The sequence below is a fragment of the Hirundo rustica genome, chromosome 22 (genome assembly GCF_015227805.2).
Source record: "Hirundo rustica isolate bHirRus1 chromosome 22, bHirRus1.pri.v3, whole genome shotgun sequence".
Classification (NCBI taxonomy): domain Eukaryota; kingdom Metazoa; phylum Chordata; class Aves; order Passeriformes; family Hirundinidae; genus Hirundo; species Hirundo rustica.
Window position 1 is genome coordinate 1,368,753 of NC_053471.1, and position 14,290 is coordinate 1,383,042.

Below are 14,290 nucleotides of genomic sequence, written 5' to 3' on the forward strand. Positions count from 1 at the left end.
AAAGAGGGAAAATATCACCTGAAGAAACGCAAACAAAAATTCCCTGAGAGAATAAAGAGTATTTTATTTATGGTGGCTTCAGGCAACCACTAAGCTGCTATCTTCGGTGCAGTCTCAAACATGTTTCCCTCCACACAAAATCCTCTCACTTCAGTGCTGTTTCCAGTCTTGTTTCAGCTGATGCTGCTAAAATGGTGAGATCCTGAGTTCTGCTTTCACCCAGGCTCGTAACACTCCCACTATGCAACAAGGACGTGATTGAAATTCCAAGTCAATGCACCAGGAAAGGGCTCGGCTCCACTTTCTGTGGAGGACATCCCCTCCAGACTGAGGGAAGGACAAGCTCTGCAGCAAGACTGCAACACCTGGAGCCCAGTCCCAAGGGGCCAAACCCAGAGCCAGGGCTCCCAAACCAACCCTGCACCGAAAATAATGCAGGTGCACTGATGAAATACATAAACTGGTGAGGTTTGATTTGCATAGAGCAGGAAGAAAGTAGGCAACTTGTGAGCTGGGCAGCCAGGTAAGTCAAGTGCCTGCAAATCCATTCCCTGATTCTTCAGCCCAGCTTGGAAGGTGTGGCACAAAAGGCAGGAGCTCAAAGCAAGCTGCACATTTCCTCCTAAAGCCTACAAGAGGGAAGGAGGGCAGAACAACAGCACCAGATAATACAAGGAAATTAATCTACTGGTTGGTGCCAAGGCTCAGACCACTCCAGGAAACACAGCACCAGGTATTACCTAATGCAACTGAAGTCATTCTAAATGGAAGATTGTTTTGGGCACCAAACAACAGAAGAGATCCTGCTTTCAATTCCTCACCCAAAACTTCACAAAAACAAGGGAGAAGGACAGGGCGTCACTGCATCTGGCATTACAGAGGAGAATTGCAATAACTCAGCTGAGAAACAAGCAAAGCCCCTTCCTCAAATCCACCCTCCCATAATAAATCACCCCAGCTCAACTTTAAAACTTCCTCAACACCACGTTCTCCCTCGTGCCCCACCAAGGGAGTTTCAAAAGTAAATGTCTGGCCTATCACACTGGCAAGAGCTCCAGCTTCCCAGGACAACCTGTTTGGAAGCATCTGTTCCCATCCTGCTTTAGGACACAGGACTGATAAGTGAATTTTGGCCACTGGATCAGGTCCAGGAACCCTGAATTATCCAAGTCACAAGAGTTTCACACTCTCCCAGTGTTTCAGTCACACCTTGACCAGGTTTCCACTACAGTGCTTGGTCACTTCTCACAGGAACATCAGCAGGAACCCCTCAGTCACGGACTATTAAATATTTAAGAAGGCATCACACCAAAGATGAAGAAAAAGATCAGTTTATACTCCAGTTTGAAGTGGCCACACCCCACTGCACTGGCCTGAGCTCTTGATCTCCAAGCCAGAGACACTTTTCAATTAGCACAACCTATCAGCAAACAAAATTTGGGCTAAAGCCGAACTAGAAAGAGCAGGAAGCCTGGGAAAAGCTTGTATTGGTCAGACATTAATTACTCCTTCAGGGATGAAGCCTCTGTGGTGCAAATAAACTCAAATTTGAAATCCCATGTTTTAAAGTGAGATTTTTTTTGCCCTTATTCCTGGAATTGGCAAAGGCTTAGGAAGAACTAAAGCATACACAGGCTTTGGACCCTTCTCCTTGCATTAAGGAGAGACACAAAGATTGATTTGCTTGAGGCTTTTTAAATTCTTCAGGATTCCCAGCATCCATCAGCGGGAAAGCAGGGATTTTGATAATGCCCTTTAAAAATCAGTTTATGAATCACTTTATAAATTGATTGACTAAAACATATTGATAAAAACAGAAGATCAGCATCTCTTTTGGGTATCTTCTGCTCCTGTAAACATCTCCTTCACCTGGAAAAAAACAGTTATTAAAGCACATTGAATTATAGTAGGGTAAAGCACCAGGGCTGAGCATGGACAGGGCTCTGAGTAACCTGCTCTAGTGAAGCCCACGGAGGGGGCTGGACTAAACCTTCAAAGATCCTTCCAACCCAAACTATCCTGGGATTCCACAGCCCTAAACTGTGTACAGACACCTTTCAGAACCTCGCATTTCTCCAGTAAAACTGCTCCCTCCAGCAGGCACTGAAAATAGTTTTATTTTACCTTGGGGTGCATCTATCCCAGTGGGAACCAGCCCAAAGTGGACAAATCACAGCAGAACACTCCTCTACAAGATTACTCTGGATGTCAGGAGCTCCTTGGATTTGACCAAACATCCCCACAAAGGGCAGGCAGAAAGACAACCACGGGCACTGGCACTGCCCATCGAGCCTGCAGAGGTATCCTGAGTCCAAACTGGAATTTTAAGGCTTTGGGGTGACCTAACTGGGGCCTTCCAGTGCCTGAAGGGAGCTGACACGAAGGATGGGGACAAGGGATAGAGGGACAGGACACAGGGAATGGCTTCCCACTGCCAGAGGGCAGGGATGGATGGGATATTGGGAGGAATTTCTCCCTGGGAAGGTGGGCAGGCCCTGGCACAGGGTGCCCAGAGCAGCTGTGGCTGCCCCTGGATCCCTGGCAGTGCCCAAGGCCAGGCTGGATGGGGTTTGGAGCAGCCTGGGAAGGTGTCCCAGGGGTGGGATGGGACAGGATGAGCTTCAAGGTCCTTTGCAGATCAAACCATTCCATGATTCTCTGACGCACCAATGACAAACTGGACCAGCACAGAGCACTGAGAAGTGCTGGATGATGATGTGCAACCCGTGCTCCCCAGCCACCCTTCCTCCAGGGAAGTCAAGGGATGGATGGAAAGCAACGCTGACAGCTGTGGAAGCAGAAATTGAGAAGGGCAGCATTGTCCTTTTCCCAAAGAAAGTAATTGCTCAACTCCAGTAATAAGGACTAAAAATAGTCACCCAAAAGAGCTGAGCTGCACTTTCATTCTGTTTCACTCCCAGATGTCAACTAGTCCCATATCAGCATATATATTTACCATATGAGGAAATCCTGTTTGAACAACTTCAGCTCGTGAGTGCTTCTCCCTCCCTGCTGAACCACAAGATCAAGCATCACTGCAATGGCAGTATTCCCCAGCTCAGTGATATCCTCTGACTTGATTATTTTGGGAATTTGCCGTTTAAGATAACATTTAGCTAAGCTCACACACTTGGCTTGCCTGATAAAACACAGACTTTACAAAACTGCCGGAGCTGGTGTTTCTCAGAAGGCACGGGGTGCAAAGGACTTGCTGTGGATACTGAAAATCTCCCCACACCCCTAAAACACACTGTGGAGGTCCAAAAGGGACACGGCCAGGTGAGAGATGGGCTCTGATTCCACACAAACAGCTCCCATCCTGAAAATCTTAGTGACCCCGAGCAGCACACGAGGTTGGTGTTGGTGTCACTGTCACATCACACACCCTGGGCTGTGCTTCACTGCTCCTTATCTGCCTCACAAATCCTCGATGGACAGCACAGCCAGCACTACACTAGACAGTCTGAATTTATGCATGATTAAATCATAAATTTTGCTAAAATTGTCCTCCTTTTCCTCAAGAGTTGCATAGCAGAAGAAATCCTTGCTAACATGATCAGGCCAGTTTACACAACCTGGGAAGGAAGGGTTTTATTTTTATAAAGAGTAACTGGATTCCATCCATCCATCCATAACCCACAACTCCAGAAATCTCAGCAGCTCCACTCTCCCAAGTCCTGCTTTGCCCTGGACATTTGTTTCTAGCACAAGAGACACCATCCATCCAGGCAGTTTTCAAGCTTTGCCCTGGTTCCCTGAGCACCTGACTGAAATGTGGGCACAGCTCCGAGTTCTCCAAGGAGACAAAGGCTCCCATCCCTGCTCTACAAGGACATTGGGAATCCCGCGGTCCCAGGAAGGTGTTTGGCCCAACATCCTGCACCATACCAACTGTGAAAGGGCTGCTCCATCCTTTCAATGCTCCACTTCTGTATTTGGGTCTCAGACCACTAAAAGCAAAGATCCTGGAAGAACCCTAAGCACTGGGTTTGCACACGAGATGGAACAGGAGGCTGCAGGTTCACCCCTAAAGTCCACACAACATTGGAAACCACCACAGTGTTGGAAGTTCTGATCAAATTTCTCTTATGCCTAGCGGTCTCTGTGACTAAACATGAAAAAAACAGAAGGCAGCAAAACCTTGTAGCACACAGGAAGTTTCCAAAGCATTCGTGCTGTACCTCCTCCAAAGGACTGACAGTTACATTTAAACCCTGACTGGATTTTCCTGACAGCACATTTTTACATCCCCTTCAAAGAAGCTGGCACCTGAAGTTGTTATTTTACAAGAAGCCTCTTGCTTTCTTTGAGCTCTTTTCCTGTGAGGATTTTTGCAGAGGCAGAAGTTAGGACAGTTTGTTGGAACCCCAGTTTGAGATGCCACAGTCAGGTCTCACATACAGATTTCAGTGTGTTAAAATAAACTGCACAGCTGGAATAAGATGCTCTGTCCTGCCAGGACTCAGGTACAGCACCTGCTCTTGTTTGAACCAGCAAGGAACAGAACTTTGATCCTAACTGTTCTTCACCTTTCACCTGACACTAAAAGAGCTATATCCTGCATGATATAGGTAGCTCCAGAGAAAAAACCTACGGCATTGCCTCTGAAATTCCTATGGATGTAGGCAAAAAGGATTACACTTGTGTGGTTAAACAGCCTTTGCATTGCTGTAGAGTCGGGCTCTGGGTTGTTCTTTTATGAACACACATTTGCACACTGTTGAATTGTCATGCTGGAAAACCTGAATCACAAACCCCCAAGGACATAAAATGATGGGATTCCCTACAAGTGACTCCATGATCCATGAGCAGGCTCGGGAAAAGCCCCTGTCCCTGAAGGCAGGGAGCAGAGCAGAGCAGGTCCAGCTCCCCTGCTCTCGCTGCCCTGGGTGGGAGCTGATGGAGTCTGCTCCCTTTACACAGCACCAAAGCGAAACCCAAAGGGTTTGTGCCCTGCGAGATGGAGATTATTCCACATGGCCGAGGAGACTGGAGGCTCCCCGGGGGAGGGAAAAGTTCTCAGCCCTGAGAAGGAGCAGCACCCACGGCTGTGGCACCCTTTGCTGTTTCCAGGCGCTAGGACATAACTCGGATTTATGCACAGGAGCGACAGCGGATGGGCCCAGCGCTCCCAGGCGCCGCTGCACCCGCGCCGCTCGCAATAGCCCAGGCGGCACCGCTCTCCCCCAAAAGCGGAACCGCTCCCTGTGGAATTTCACAGCATTCCCTCCGGAAACACAGCCCGGTACCGGGACCAGAGACCTCGTAGTAACCGGGCAGCGGAGCCCCCGGCGAGCCCCCCGTCCCCGGGCCCTGCGGAGCGCCGGGATGAGCCTCAACCAGCCTCAGCCCCCCTGGCCAGCGCCCTTAGGCCGGGCCACCCCTCCCTGCATCCCGGCAGCAGCGCCCGGGCTCTCCCTCCCTCCGTCCCTGCCGCTCGGCGGAGGCCGGGCGAGGCCCCCCGGTGCGAGGGGGCGGTGTCGGCGCGGGGGCCGGCGCGGGGAGGGGGTCCGTGCGGAAGGGCGGGGGCCGCGGCTGAGGGCGCGGGGCGGTCCCGCTCTCACCATGTCGGCTGGGCGGGTGCGCGGGGCGGTAGAACGGCGGCGCCTCCCGGTCCGTCCCTGTCGCTTCGACGCCGCGGCCCGTCCGCTTCCGCCGCCGCCCGGCAGTGAACATCCGGGTCAGCGCCGCCGGCCCCGCCCCCGCGCCGCCTCCCGCCAGTCAGCGCGCGGCTCGCCGGCCATCGCCAAGTATGGATGCGCGGCGGCGGGGCGGGAGGGCGGGGCGGAGCGAACCACGCCACCGGCGCGGGGGGGGACCGAGCGGACGGCGGCACCAACTGCAGCGCGGGGGGGAGCGCAGCGCCCAATCACAGCCCGGGGGCGGGGCCGGGGGCGGGGCCTGCGGGGGCCGCACCGCCTGCTTCGGGTCCGGCCCTCAGTCGGTCCCGGAGCCTGTGCGTGGCAACATCGCTCCCTTAAACACCTTTAAACACACCTGTCTAAGCTTAAACGAAAGGCGCCACGAGGCAGGCGGGTAGGACGGCAAAGGCCACCCAGAAGAGGTAACGAGTGGCAAATTCGTCACCCTAAAGCTGCGTTTTACCCAGGTAAACAGCACTTTACATATGCCTGTAACGCATCTGCCAGGTCTAAAGTGATGCGGAAAAATTAGCAGCCTCCAGCTGCTTAAGGCCAGGGATAGTTATTAATTATTTTTAAAAGGAAGTGTTTGGGAGTGTCCCGGAGGTACCTGCTGGAAGCCAGGCAGATGCTGACACAGTTGGATGCCTTCAGGGCTCAGGCAGTTGTGACAGGGATAACTGGTCAGATCACAGATTTGTTAGGGTTGAAAGGGACCTCAGGAGACATCTAATCCAACCCCTCCAAGGCAGAGTCCCCTGGAGGTGACCTGAAGCAGGATCTCTAAAATCAGGGTATAGATCTCTAAAATCAAGGTGTCTGTACTAATAAGACATTTCTATTTTGTTCAGGCTGTCCCAAAATAAAGCTGTTTTTTTTCCTTACGGGAGTAACTCCCATTGTAGTGGTTTCAGGTAAAACATCCCAGTTCCAGACTCCTGACTTGTTCACAATGTGGGACTCTCAGAGCTACAGAAGACAATTATCCCAGGAAAACATCAGGATTCATTAAGCAGTGACACCTTCCTCTGCAGCTTTTTGTGGAACAGGTCAGGCCTTGTTTCACCTCACTTTTGTTGCCAGGACCCCAAAAAACCTCCACTGGGATTCTCTGTGCTGCAGACTTAATCCTGGGCAACCAAAAGCCCTTCCCTCAGTTTGCTTAGGAGCTGGAAATGCCAACACGGGATCAAAGAGGGCTTTTCCCTCAGGTGTCACAGACAGTGGGAGTCACACTCTGCTTTTCCCTCAGGTGTCACAGACACGGGGCAGTCACATTCTGCTTTTCCCTCAGGTGTCACAGACAGTGGGAGTCACACTCTGCTTTTCCCTCAGGTGTCACAGACACGGGGCAGTCACATTCTGCTTTTCCCTCAGGTGTCACAGACAGTGGCAGTCACACTCTGCTTTTCCCTCAGGTGTCACAGACAGTGGGAGTCACACTCTGCTTTTCCCTCAGGTGTCACAGACACAGGGCAGTCACACTCTGCTTTTCCCTCAGGTGTCACAGACAGTGGGAGTCACACTCTGCTTCTCCCTCAGGTGTCACAGACAGTGGGAGTCACATGGGGCTTTTCCCTCGGATGTCACAGACACGGGGACTCACAGAAAGCTTTTCCCTCGGATGTCACAGACACGGGGACTCACGGAAAGCTTTTCCCCCGAATGTCACAGACACGGGGACTCACGGAAAGCTTTTCCCTCAGATGTCACAGACACGGGGACTCACGGAAAGCTTTTCCCCCAGATGTCACAGACACGGGGACTCACGGAAAGCTTTTCCCCCGAATGTCACAGACACGGGGACTCACGGAAAGCTTTTCCCTCAGATGTCACAGACATGGGGACTCATGGAAAGCTTTTCCCTCACATGTCACAGACACGGGGACTCACAGAAAGCTTTTCCCTCGGCTGTAACACTGTGGCACATCCTCCCCGGGGGAAGATGCTCTGAGCGTCACTCACACCTTACGGCAGGTGTTGGACACTGAACGTTCCTGCTGTCAGGTACCAAGCAGCACCTGGCAGGAGGAAACAGCTCTGACTGCTCCTTAACGTAGCGGGGCAAACCAGGCAAGTTTTCAGTTTTCAGTGCAAAGGACGGCCCCGATTTCCAGGGAAGCGAACAGCTTGGACATGGATCGGGTTACAACAGCCAGAGACAGGAGTGCAGCAGATGAATTTGCACCACAATGGAGCCCGTGCAGACAGAACAGCTCTCAGTGGTGTTTTAAGTGCAAAATGAACCCGGGAAGGGAGGAGGTAAAACAGTAGAACATCTCAGGAAAAACAGGAGCTGTATTACTTCACAGAAACACAAAACCACATAAAACTCCATCAATAGCCGGTACCAAACAAACCCAAAGGTGGGAAATAATCCTTCCACATCTGGGAGAGCAGCAACATGACCTCAGAAGGCTCAAGAGACTCCAATTTCAGTTCTTTGCCACTACTCCTCAGCCTAACCTCCTTCAACCCCCTTTGTAAGATGCATAAATCCCAAATGGCTCCTATTTTGCAGTCCCCAGATCCTCCTCCAGTCCTTGCATTCTCTCAGAGCTGCCTCCCAGCAGTAATTAAGAAAAGCAAACCTGTTCATTACACAGGCCAAATTATTCATTCATCTAATGCACGTGTACTCCTCAGGGCTGGGAGGTCAGAACTGATAAACCTGAAAGTGCCTGATCTAAAATCCCCTCTTTCTGTCACAAAATTCATGTTATAAATAAAGTTGACATTCATGGGTGAAGTTATGAATTGTTAAGTCAGTATAATAAGTTGTTATGCATTGTTAATTGATATGACATGGTTAATGTAATGGGTTATTCATAACTTTCCCCCATAACATTCATGCAAAGTATTCAATGACAACTCTACTTGTAGGAGCTTTTAGTTTTGAGCAGAAACAGCTCCTAGCTGCTTGCTGGAGCAGCACAGCAATAGCAGAATTAGGCAGCCCAGTCTATTTCAAACAGTTTGAGCTCTAAATGAATGTCGAGGCCAAGAGGATGTTTTTCTTAGAGGAAGAAATACAAGCATCCTGGATTTTGTTTTCCTGCTAATAGGTATAAAGAAGAATAAACAGCTGCTTTTTGTTTTCCCAAAAATATTTGCATTAAGGAGATCTGCAGATTCGTTTTGAAATTGATGTCACATCTCTTTTCAAATGAGGACCAGCTGTTTGCTTTGCTTGTTCATAGCAGGCCGTGTTTCAGGGATTTTTTGTTGTTTGTTTATGAAGATGTAGGACCAGACGCTGGCAGGCAGGCTGCAGTTTTGGGGTGGGGAGTGGATCCCAGCAGGCAGAAGGGCCAAGAATGTCACCACCACCCTGTGGGGATTTGTGGAGGGGTTGACACCAAGTGCAGCAAATTCAGGGATATTCCATGAATCCAAGCGCTGTGAGGTAGCGTTACCTGCGCCTCGGGCATTTCCCAAGCCCGCAGGAAAGAGCACTCAAAAGGGTTCGTGGCAGGCTCTACCCCTCTCTGAAATGAGGGTCTATAAACAGAGGAAGCAAACAATGATGTCAGTTGACATCTTAACGGCCCAACGACATCGGATTCATGTGCAATTAATAACAAGGCTTTTGATCCTGCAATCAGCAGCTCTAAAATCCATGTGCTTTCCCTGTACATTTGATTACATTGGAGGAAGCAAAAGGATAAACACTTATTAGCATTACAAAGTACTTTTCACGTTCAGCCAGAACTTCCTGAAGCATTTGTGGTCCAGCACGATGTGGTTTTTATTTTATCCTCCTGCATGCGTGGTGAAACGCTATTTATTTTGTTTATTCCAGCATTTATCTAGGACCAGGGGTGACTGTGAGAACATGCTGAGGAACAGGGTCTGAGAGAAAACCTTCATGCTTCACAAAAGAAACATCTTGAGGGTTTTTTTCCTTTTCTTCTTTTTTCTTTTTTTGGTCAGATTGCCCACTTTCTTTCATGGCACTTGAAAGATATGTAAACTTTTATTAGGCGTTCTCATAAACTGAATTTATTGCTGCAAGAGTCTTCCAGCAATGGTAAAGTTTAGCTTGCTGGGTTTTATTAGTCAGAGTCAGTAAAACAGCAGCATCACTTGGTTTGAGGCTGAAAACTGAGTGTTTCTTGGAAACTAATATAGGAAAAAGGTACCTACACCACCACCCAACGTCTTGAAATTCTATGTTCAAGCCACAGATAGTTCTCACTATGGAGATCTTTGTACACAGCGTCAAAATAGCACACAAACAATAAAAAAGTGCCCCATCCTGAATCCAAGGCAGCTTTGCTGAGTGTACTCTTGGAATTTAAAAGTTTTTAGAGTTTCCCCATTTCCTGCAGGAACTGATGAGTAACTCCAAATACCACGTTTAATGAAAAACAACACATCGCCCATTCAGTGTGAGGTTTGAGGCATTCCCCTCCCTGCACTAAGAATGTTGAACAAGACTTTTTTCCACTCCATCGGCACCCAAGCAGATCTGCTCCTCTGGTTAATGGAAAGGACAAAGCCAGCAGCAGCCCAAGATGTCCATACACTGCAGGACTGCGAGGATCCCTCGTGTTCCAGCACATCCTGCTTTGCTGCTTACCTAGGGCGCTGTTTATTCCTCCTCTTGCAGCTGCTCCTTTAACTTTGTATTTTCAGCTCAGAAAACTTGAGAGACAGGAGCTGTCTTTAGCCTGAACTGAGAGGGCATTCTTGTCAAACTTGGTCATTAACTAGCAATAATGCCTGTGGTTTGTCATTAAAAAAGAATCAAGGAGAAGCTGATTAAATTCAGCAGAAAGAAACAAAACTTTCCATTCCCTTACTTTTTCCTTGACACGTTGCACTTCATTTGAAGCCTGCTAATATACCAGCCAAAAGAATTGTAAGGGCCTGCCTGGATTCTTTCTTAATACAATGGTCACGGTTCAGTAGTTAGAATCTGTATAGGATTAACCAGAGACATGGACGAGTGGAAAAACATACTAAAAGGCTGGAAAATAGCACTTTTTCATGGGCTTGTTCATTAGAAAACCTCATCAATACAGCACAAGGAGTTTTTCTCTTTCTACTATGCTAAAAAGTGATCACAAAATAGTACACAGAAAATAAAGACATGAAATGTCAGAGCGTTGCTTTCGCCTGGAACTTCAGAGCTGGCAGAAACTCAGGTCAGTGTTTCCATGCAAGTGCTTTCCTGCTGAGATTTTTGGGGCAAACTTCACGTTCGTGGCAAAAGCAGCTTAGAGCAGAGTTAGCACGGCGAGCTGTGACACATCTCGTCCCATCTTTCCAAGTTCTGCTTCAACCAGCCGTACCTGACAGCTGGAACCAGCAGCCCCACGCGCTGAATCCAACCAAAGTGGCGTGGAAATCCATCACCGCAGGAACAGCACGTGCTAATTAACGTGGATGTGATCCCCACGGAAAGCCTGCGGGATGTTTCACTGCAGCACGAGCTGTCCCTCCTAATGCGAGTCAGAGGATTGCTCACCCCACAGCATCCGACTGCTGTGCACATAAAATCAATAAGGACGGCACAGGAGACTTAATGGAGTCGCTGGCACCTTTCCCATTTCAGGGCAAAGTCCTGCTGAGGAGGGGTTTCTTTCTCCTCAGACTTTTTGTTGTTGTTGTTGTTGTTGCTTGGATAGCTAAAAGGTTTTTTCAAAGAGAGAAAGAAGCATCAGTGTCCAGTGAATGTTGCTTATATTTGGAGGAAAAAGCCAACACGCTGGAGTGGAGATTGAGAGTTGGAGGTTCCCACCCAGGTCTGAGCTCTCTGTAACATGAAAGAATTGTTCTGGAAATACAGGAAACAGGGAGTGGGGGCCCACACCGAGGCTATGTCAACCATTACAAGCAGATAACTCCTACACTGCTGCCTTCCTGTGCAGATCTTGGCAGGAAAATAAATAAAAAATAGATGTGTGGGAGGTGATTCATGTTATTTAAATCTATGGGAGAAGCTGCATGTGTATTCTCTGGAAAAGAGGAGAGCAAGAGTGTATTAGAATCCAGTGGGGAAATGACACAAGGGATGCTTTAGGATTCTTTGAAAAAATAGGGTAAGAGGTGATATTCTCATGCTGGGGAAGGTTCAAGATTTGAAATAAATTTTCTGGGAACTTTCGAAAAAACCCCTCACACTGCTCTATGTACAAGCCAGAGGTAACAGTTGAAAGGAAGTCTGTTCTGTTGAAAAGGGTTTGGATTCCGACTGGTGCAGTTCCAGAGGAGCTCCTCACCTCCCAGTGCAGCCATGGAACCAGAGAATCCTTCTGGTTCGAAAAGCCCTCCCAGACCATCGAGTCCAATCTCTGACCAGTCCCCACTGTGTCCCCAGCCCAGAGCTCCCAGTGCCACCTCCAGGTGTTCCTTGGCCACCTCCAGGGACGGGCACTCCAAACCTCCCTGGGCAGTTCCAATCCCTGAGCACCCTTTTCATGGAGAAATTCCTGCTGCTGTCCACCCTGAGCCTCCCCTGGCCCAGGCTGAGGCTGTTCCCTCTCCTCCTGTCCCTGTTCCCTGGGAGCACAGCCCAACTCTCCTGGCTGTCCCCTCCTGTCAGGAGTTGTGCAGAGCCAGAAGTTCCCCCTGAGCCTCCTTTTCTCCAGGCTCAGCCCCTTTCCAGCTCACTCAGCCCCTCCTGGTGCTCCATTCTCTTCCCTGGACACGCTCCAGCCCCTCCATGTCCTTCTTGTGGTGAGCGTCCAGAACTGGACACAGCACTGGACATGCCCTGTGCATGGATCTTCCACTGCACACCAGGGAAACAGCAATTTTGAAGAATAAAAATGGAACTCATTCATCTGAGATCCTTAGCCCTGCCTCTGCCTTATCTGATGGCCTTCTGCTGAAAACCAACCAGTGTCTAACTCCTAGTGAGCAGCACTTAATTCCATACACAGCTCAGCCAGGTACGTTGTTAACGAATCTGGGGATACAAGGGATGAACCTGCTTCAACTAGAAGATGACTTCCACCAGAGAAATACAGGGCTCATTCTGAAGCTTTCTGGCTTCATATCCTCCATTTATTCATACAATTGTTTACTGGAAAGAAAGGAGAGGAGAAGGGAAGGAAGGAATTCTAGGACAGCACATGCTGGGCTGTAAAAGGCAAAAAAGGTTTTTCAAAACCGCATGTTCTAAACATCACCTTGGAGTCCCACAATAATAAATACTCGATACTGCACTGTGAGGGTCTAACTGCCAAGTAACTATAGCAATGGAGAGAAAAGCCTGTCTTTGGACACATTCCCTCCTGCCTTAATTTTTCCCTTGGGTGGGGAAGGGGTACAGAGAATGTGCTCTAGATCCTTAATGGATAACGTTTTCCAGAGCCCCCTCTGGTCGCTCAGTGACTCTGGATTTAAAAGCAGCAGTGTGATTTCTCCAAAGGAAGCTGAGCATTCAAAACAATTACCCTGAACCGTTCCAGTTCCATCCCCTTGGAAAGGGTTTAATGCACCAGGTCCTGAGGTGAGGCTGTCAGGATACATTGAGACGCAGCAACACAACCCTTTATGAAGCGCCTCACAATCCAGCTGCTCACCACTGCTTCCTTCATCCCGAAAAACAGCATTTTCCAGGGAGCCCAACAGCCTGGAAATGAGTAAGTGTGAAGTGAGACTACACTGGCCTGCAATGAGCATTTGTTTTTGCCAACTGAAGACCACATTTCTGAGTTGGTTTTAAACACTGCCTTCTGGAACTCAGTTTTCGGGATGAAAAGTAAAGAATTATTTTGGAGGCTTCAAGTTATCTTTCCCCTCTTGATATTTTCCAGAGCTGTTTGGAAATGGCAGGGTGGAGCTGGCACCGCTGGGGCAGCGGTTTCAGAAAGCGCTTCTGTAGCTATTCAGGGGAAAAAAAAAAAAAAAACTGCTGGATCATGTTGGTATTTTTATAAGTAACTCGATGCGTGGTTCTATTTTGGATACCAACTATGCAGCAATGCAGGCTGGTTTGAGCAAATTGCAGGGGGAGGAAGAGAAAAGGAAGATCCCCTTACAGAACAAGGGCTGCCTTCTCCAGGGAAACCTCTTGAACCTCCAGGGGCTCAGTTTAACAATGTTTTTAAAAGCCATTTAGATTTTATAAGGAAGAGAAAATAATGGTGAATTATGGTTGTTCTGTGATAGTTGAAGGAGCTGAACCAAACCAATTAAAAGTGAAAATCTTCATCGTGACTCTAGATCAGAACCAGTTGTACTTTTAAGATAAATCAAATACCTAAACCAATGATAACTTAATGAAGTTTCTGCCAGCTTCAAGAATTTTTCACTTCTGTTTGTGGCTTTAATCTGCAATTGACTTGTGAAATAATTTCTAATTTTATGAAGCAGCAGAGCCTCCTCCACCTTGATAAAGAAAACTGCCAGAACTTGAAGAAATCACAAGTAATCACAGCTAAAAATTGCCTCACAGTGTGAATGGGGACATCAGCACTTGACAAACACCCTGAGGTTTTTTTCACAAGGCTTCCAGAGAATGCCTTCCAGGCAGCCTACACACCATTTGCAACACCAGATTCGTTATAGTAGGTTTGAAGACATTCACAGTTATGTTGCTGGCTCCACTGCAGGATGGGCTTAAGCCCCAGAAGTCAGTGGGAACCATTCCCACAACCTCTTCCTCTAAAATTAGGAAATATATATATATATAT

The 14,290-nt window shown here is 48.5% G+C and overlaps 1 protein-coding gene across 2 annotated transcripts in view; it reads right to left on the minus strand.

Moving 5' to 3' along the window:
• The window catches only part of CAPZB (capping actin protein of muscle Z-line subunit beta), a 62,112-nt gene extending 56,415 nt beyond the window's left edge, over positions 1 to 5,697 (minus strand). For both annotated transcript variants that reach the window (XM_040084398.1, XM_040084397.2), the window contains exon 1: positions 5,565 to 5,697. In XM_040084398.1, the coding sequence (XP_039940332.1) occupies positions 5,565 to 5,567 (3 nt within the window). In that variant the 5' untranslated portion in view covers positions 5,568 to 5,697. The remainder of the gene's footprint in view (positions 1 to 5,564) is intronic.
• Positions 5,698 to 14,290: the final 8,593 nt, after the last annotated feature.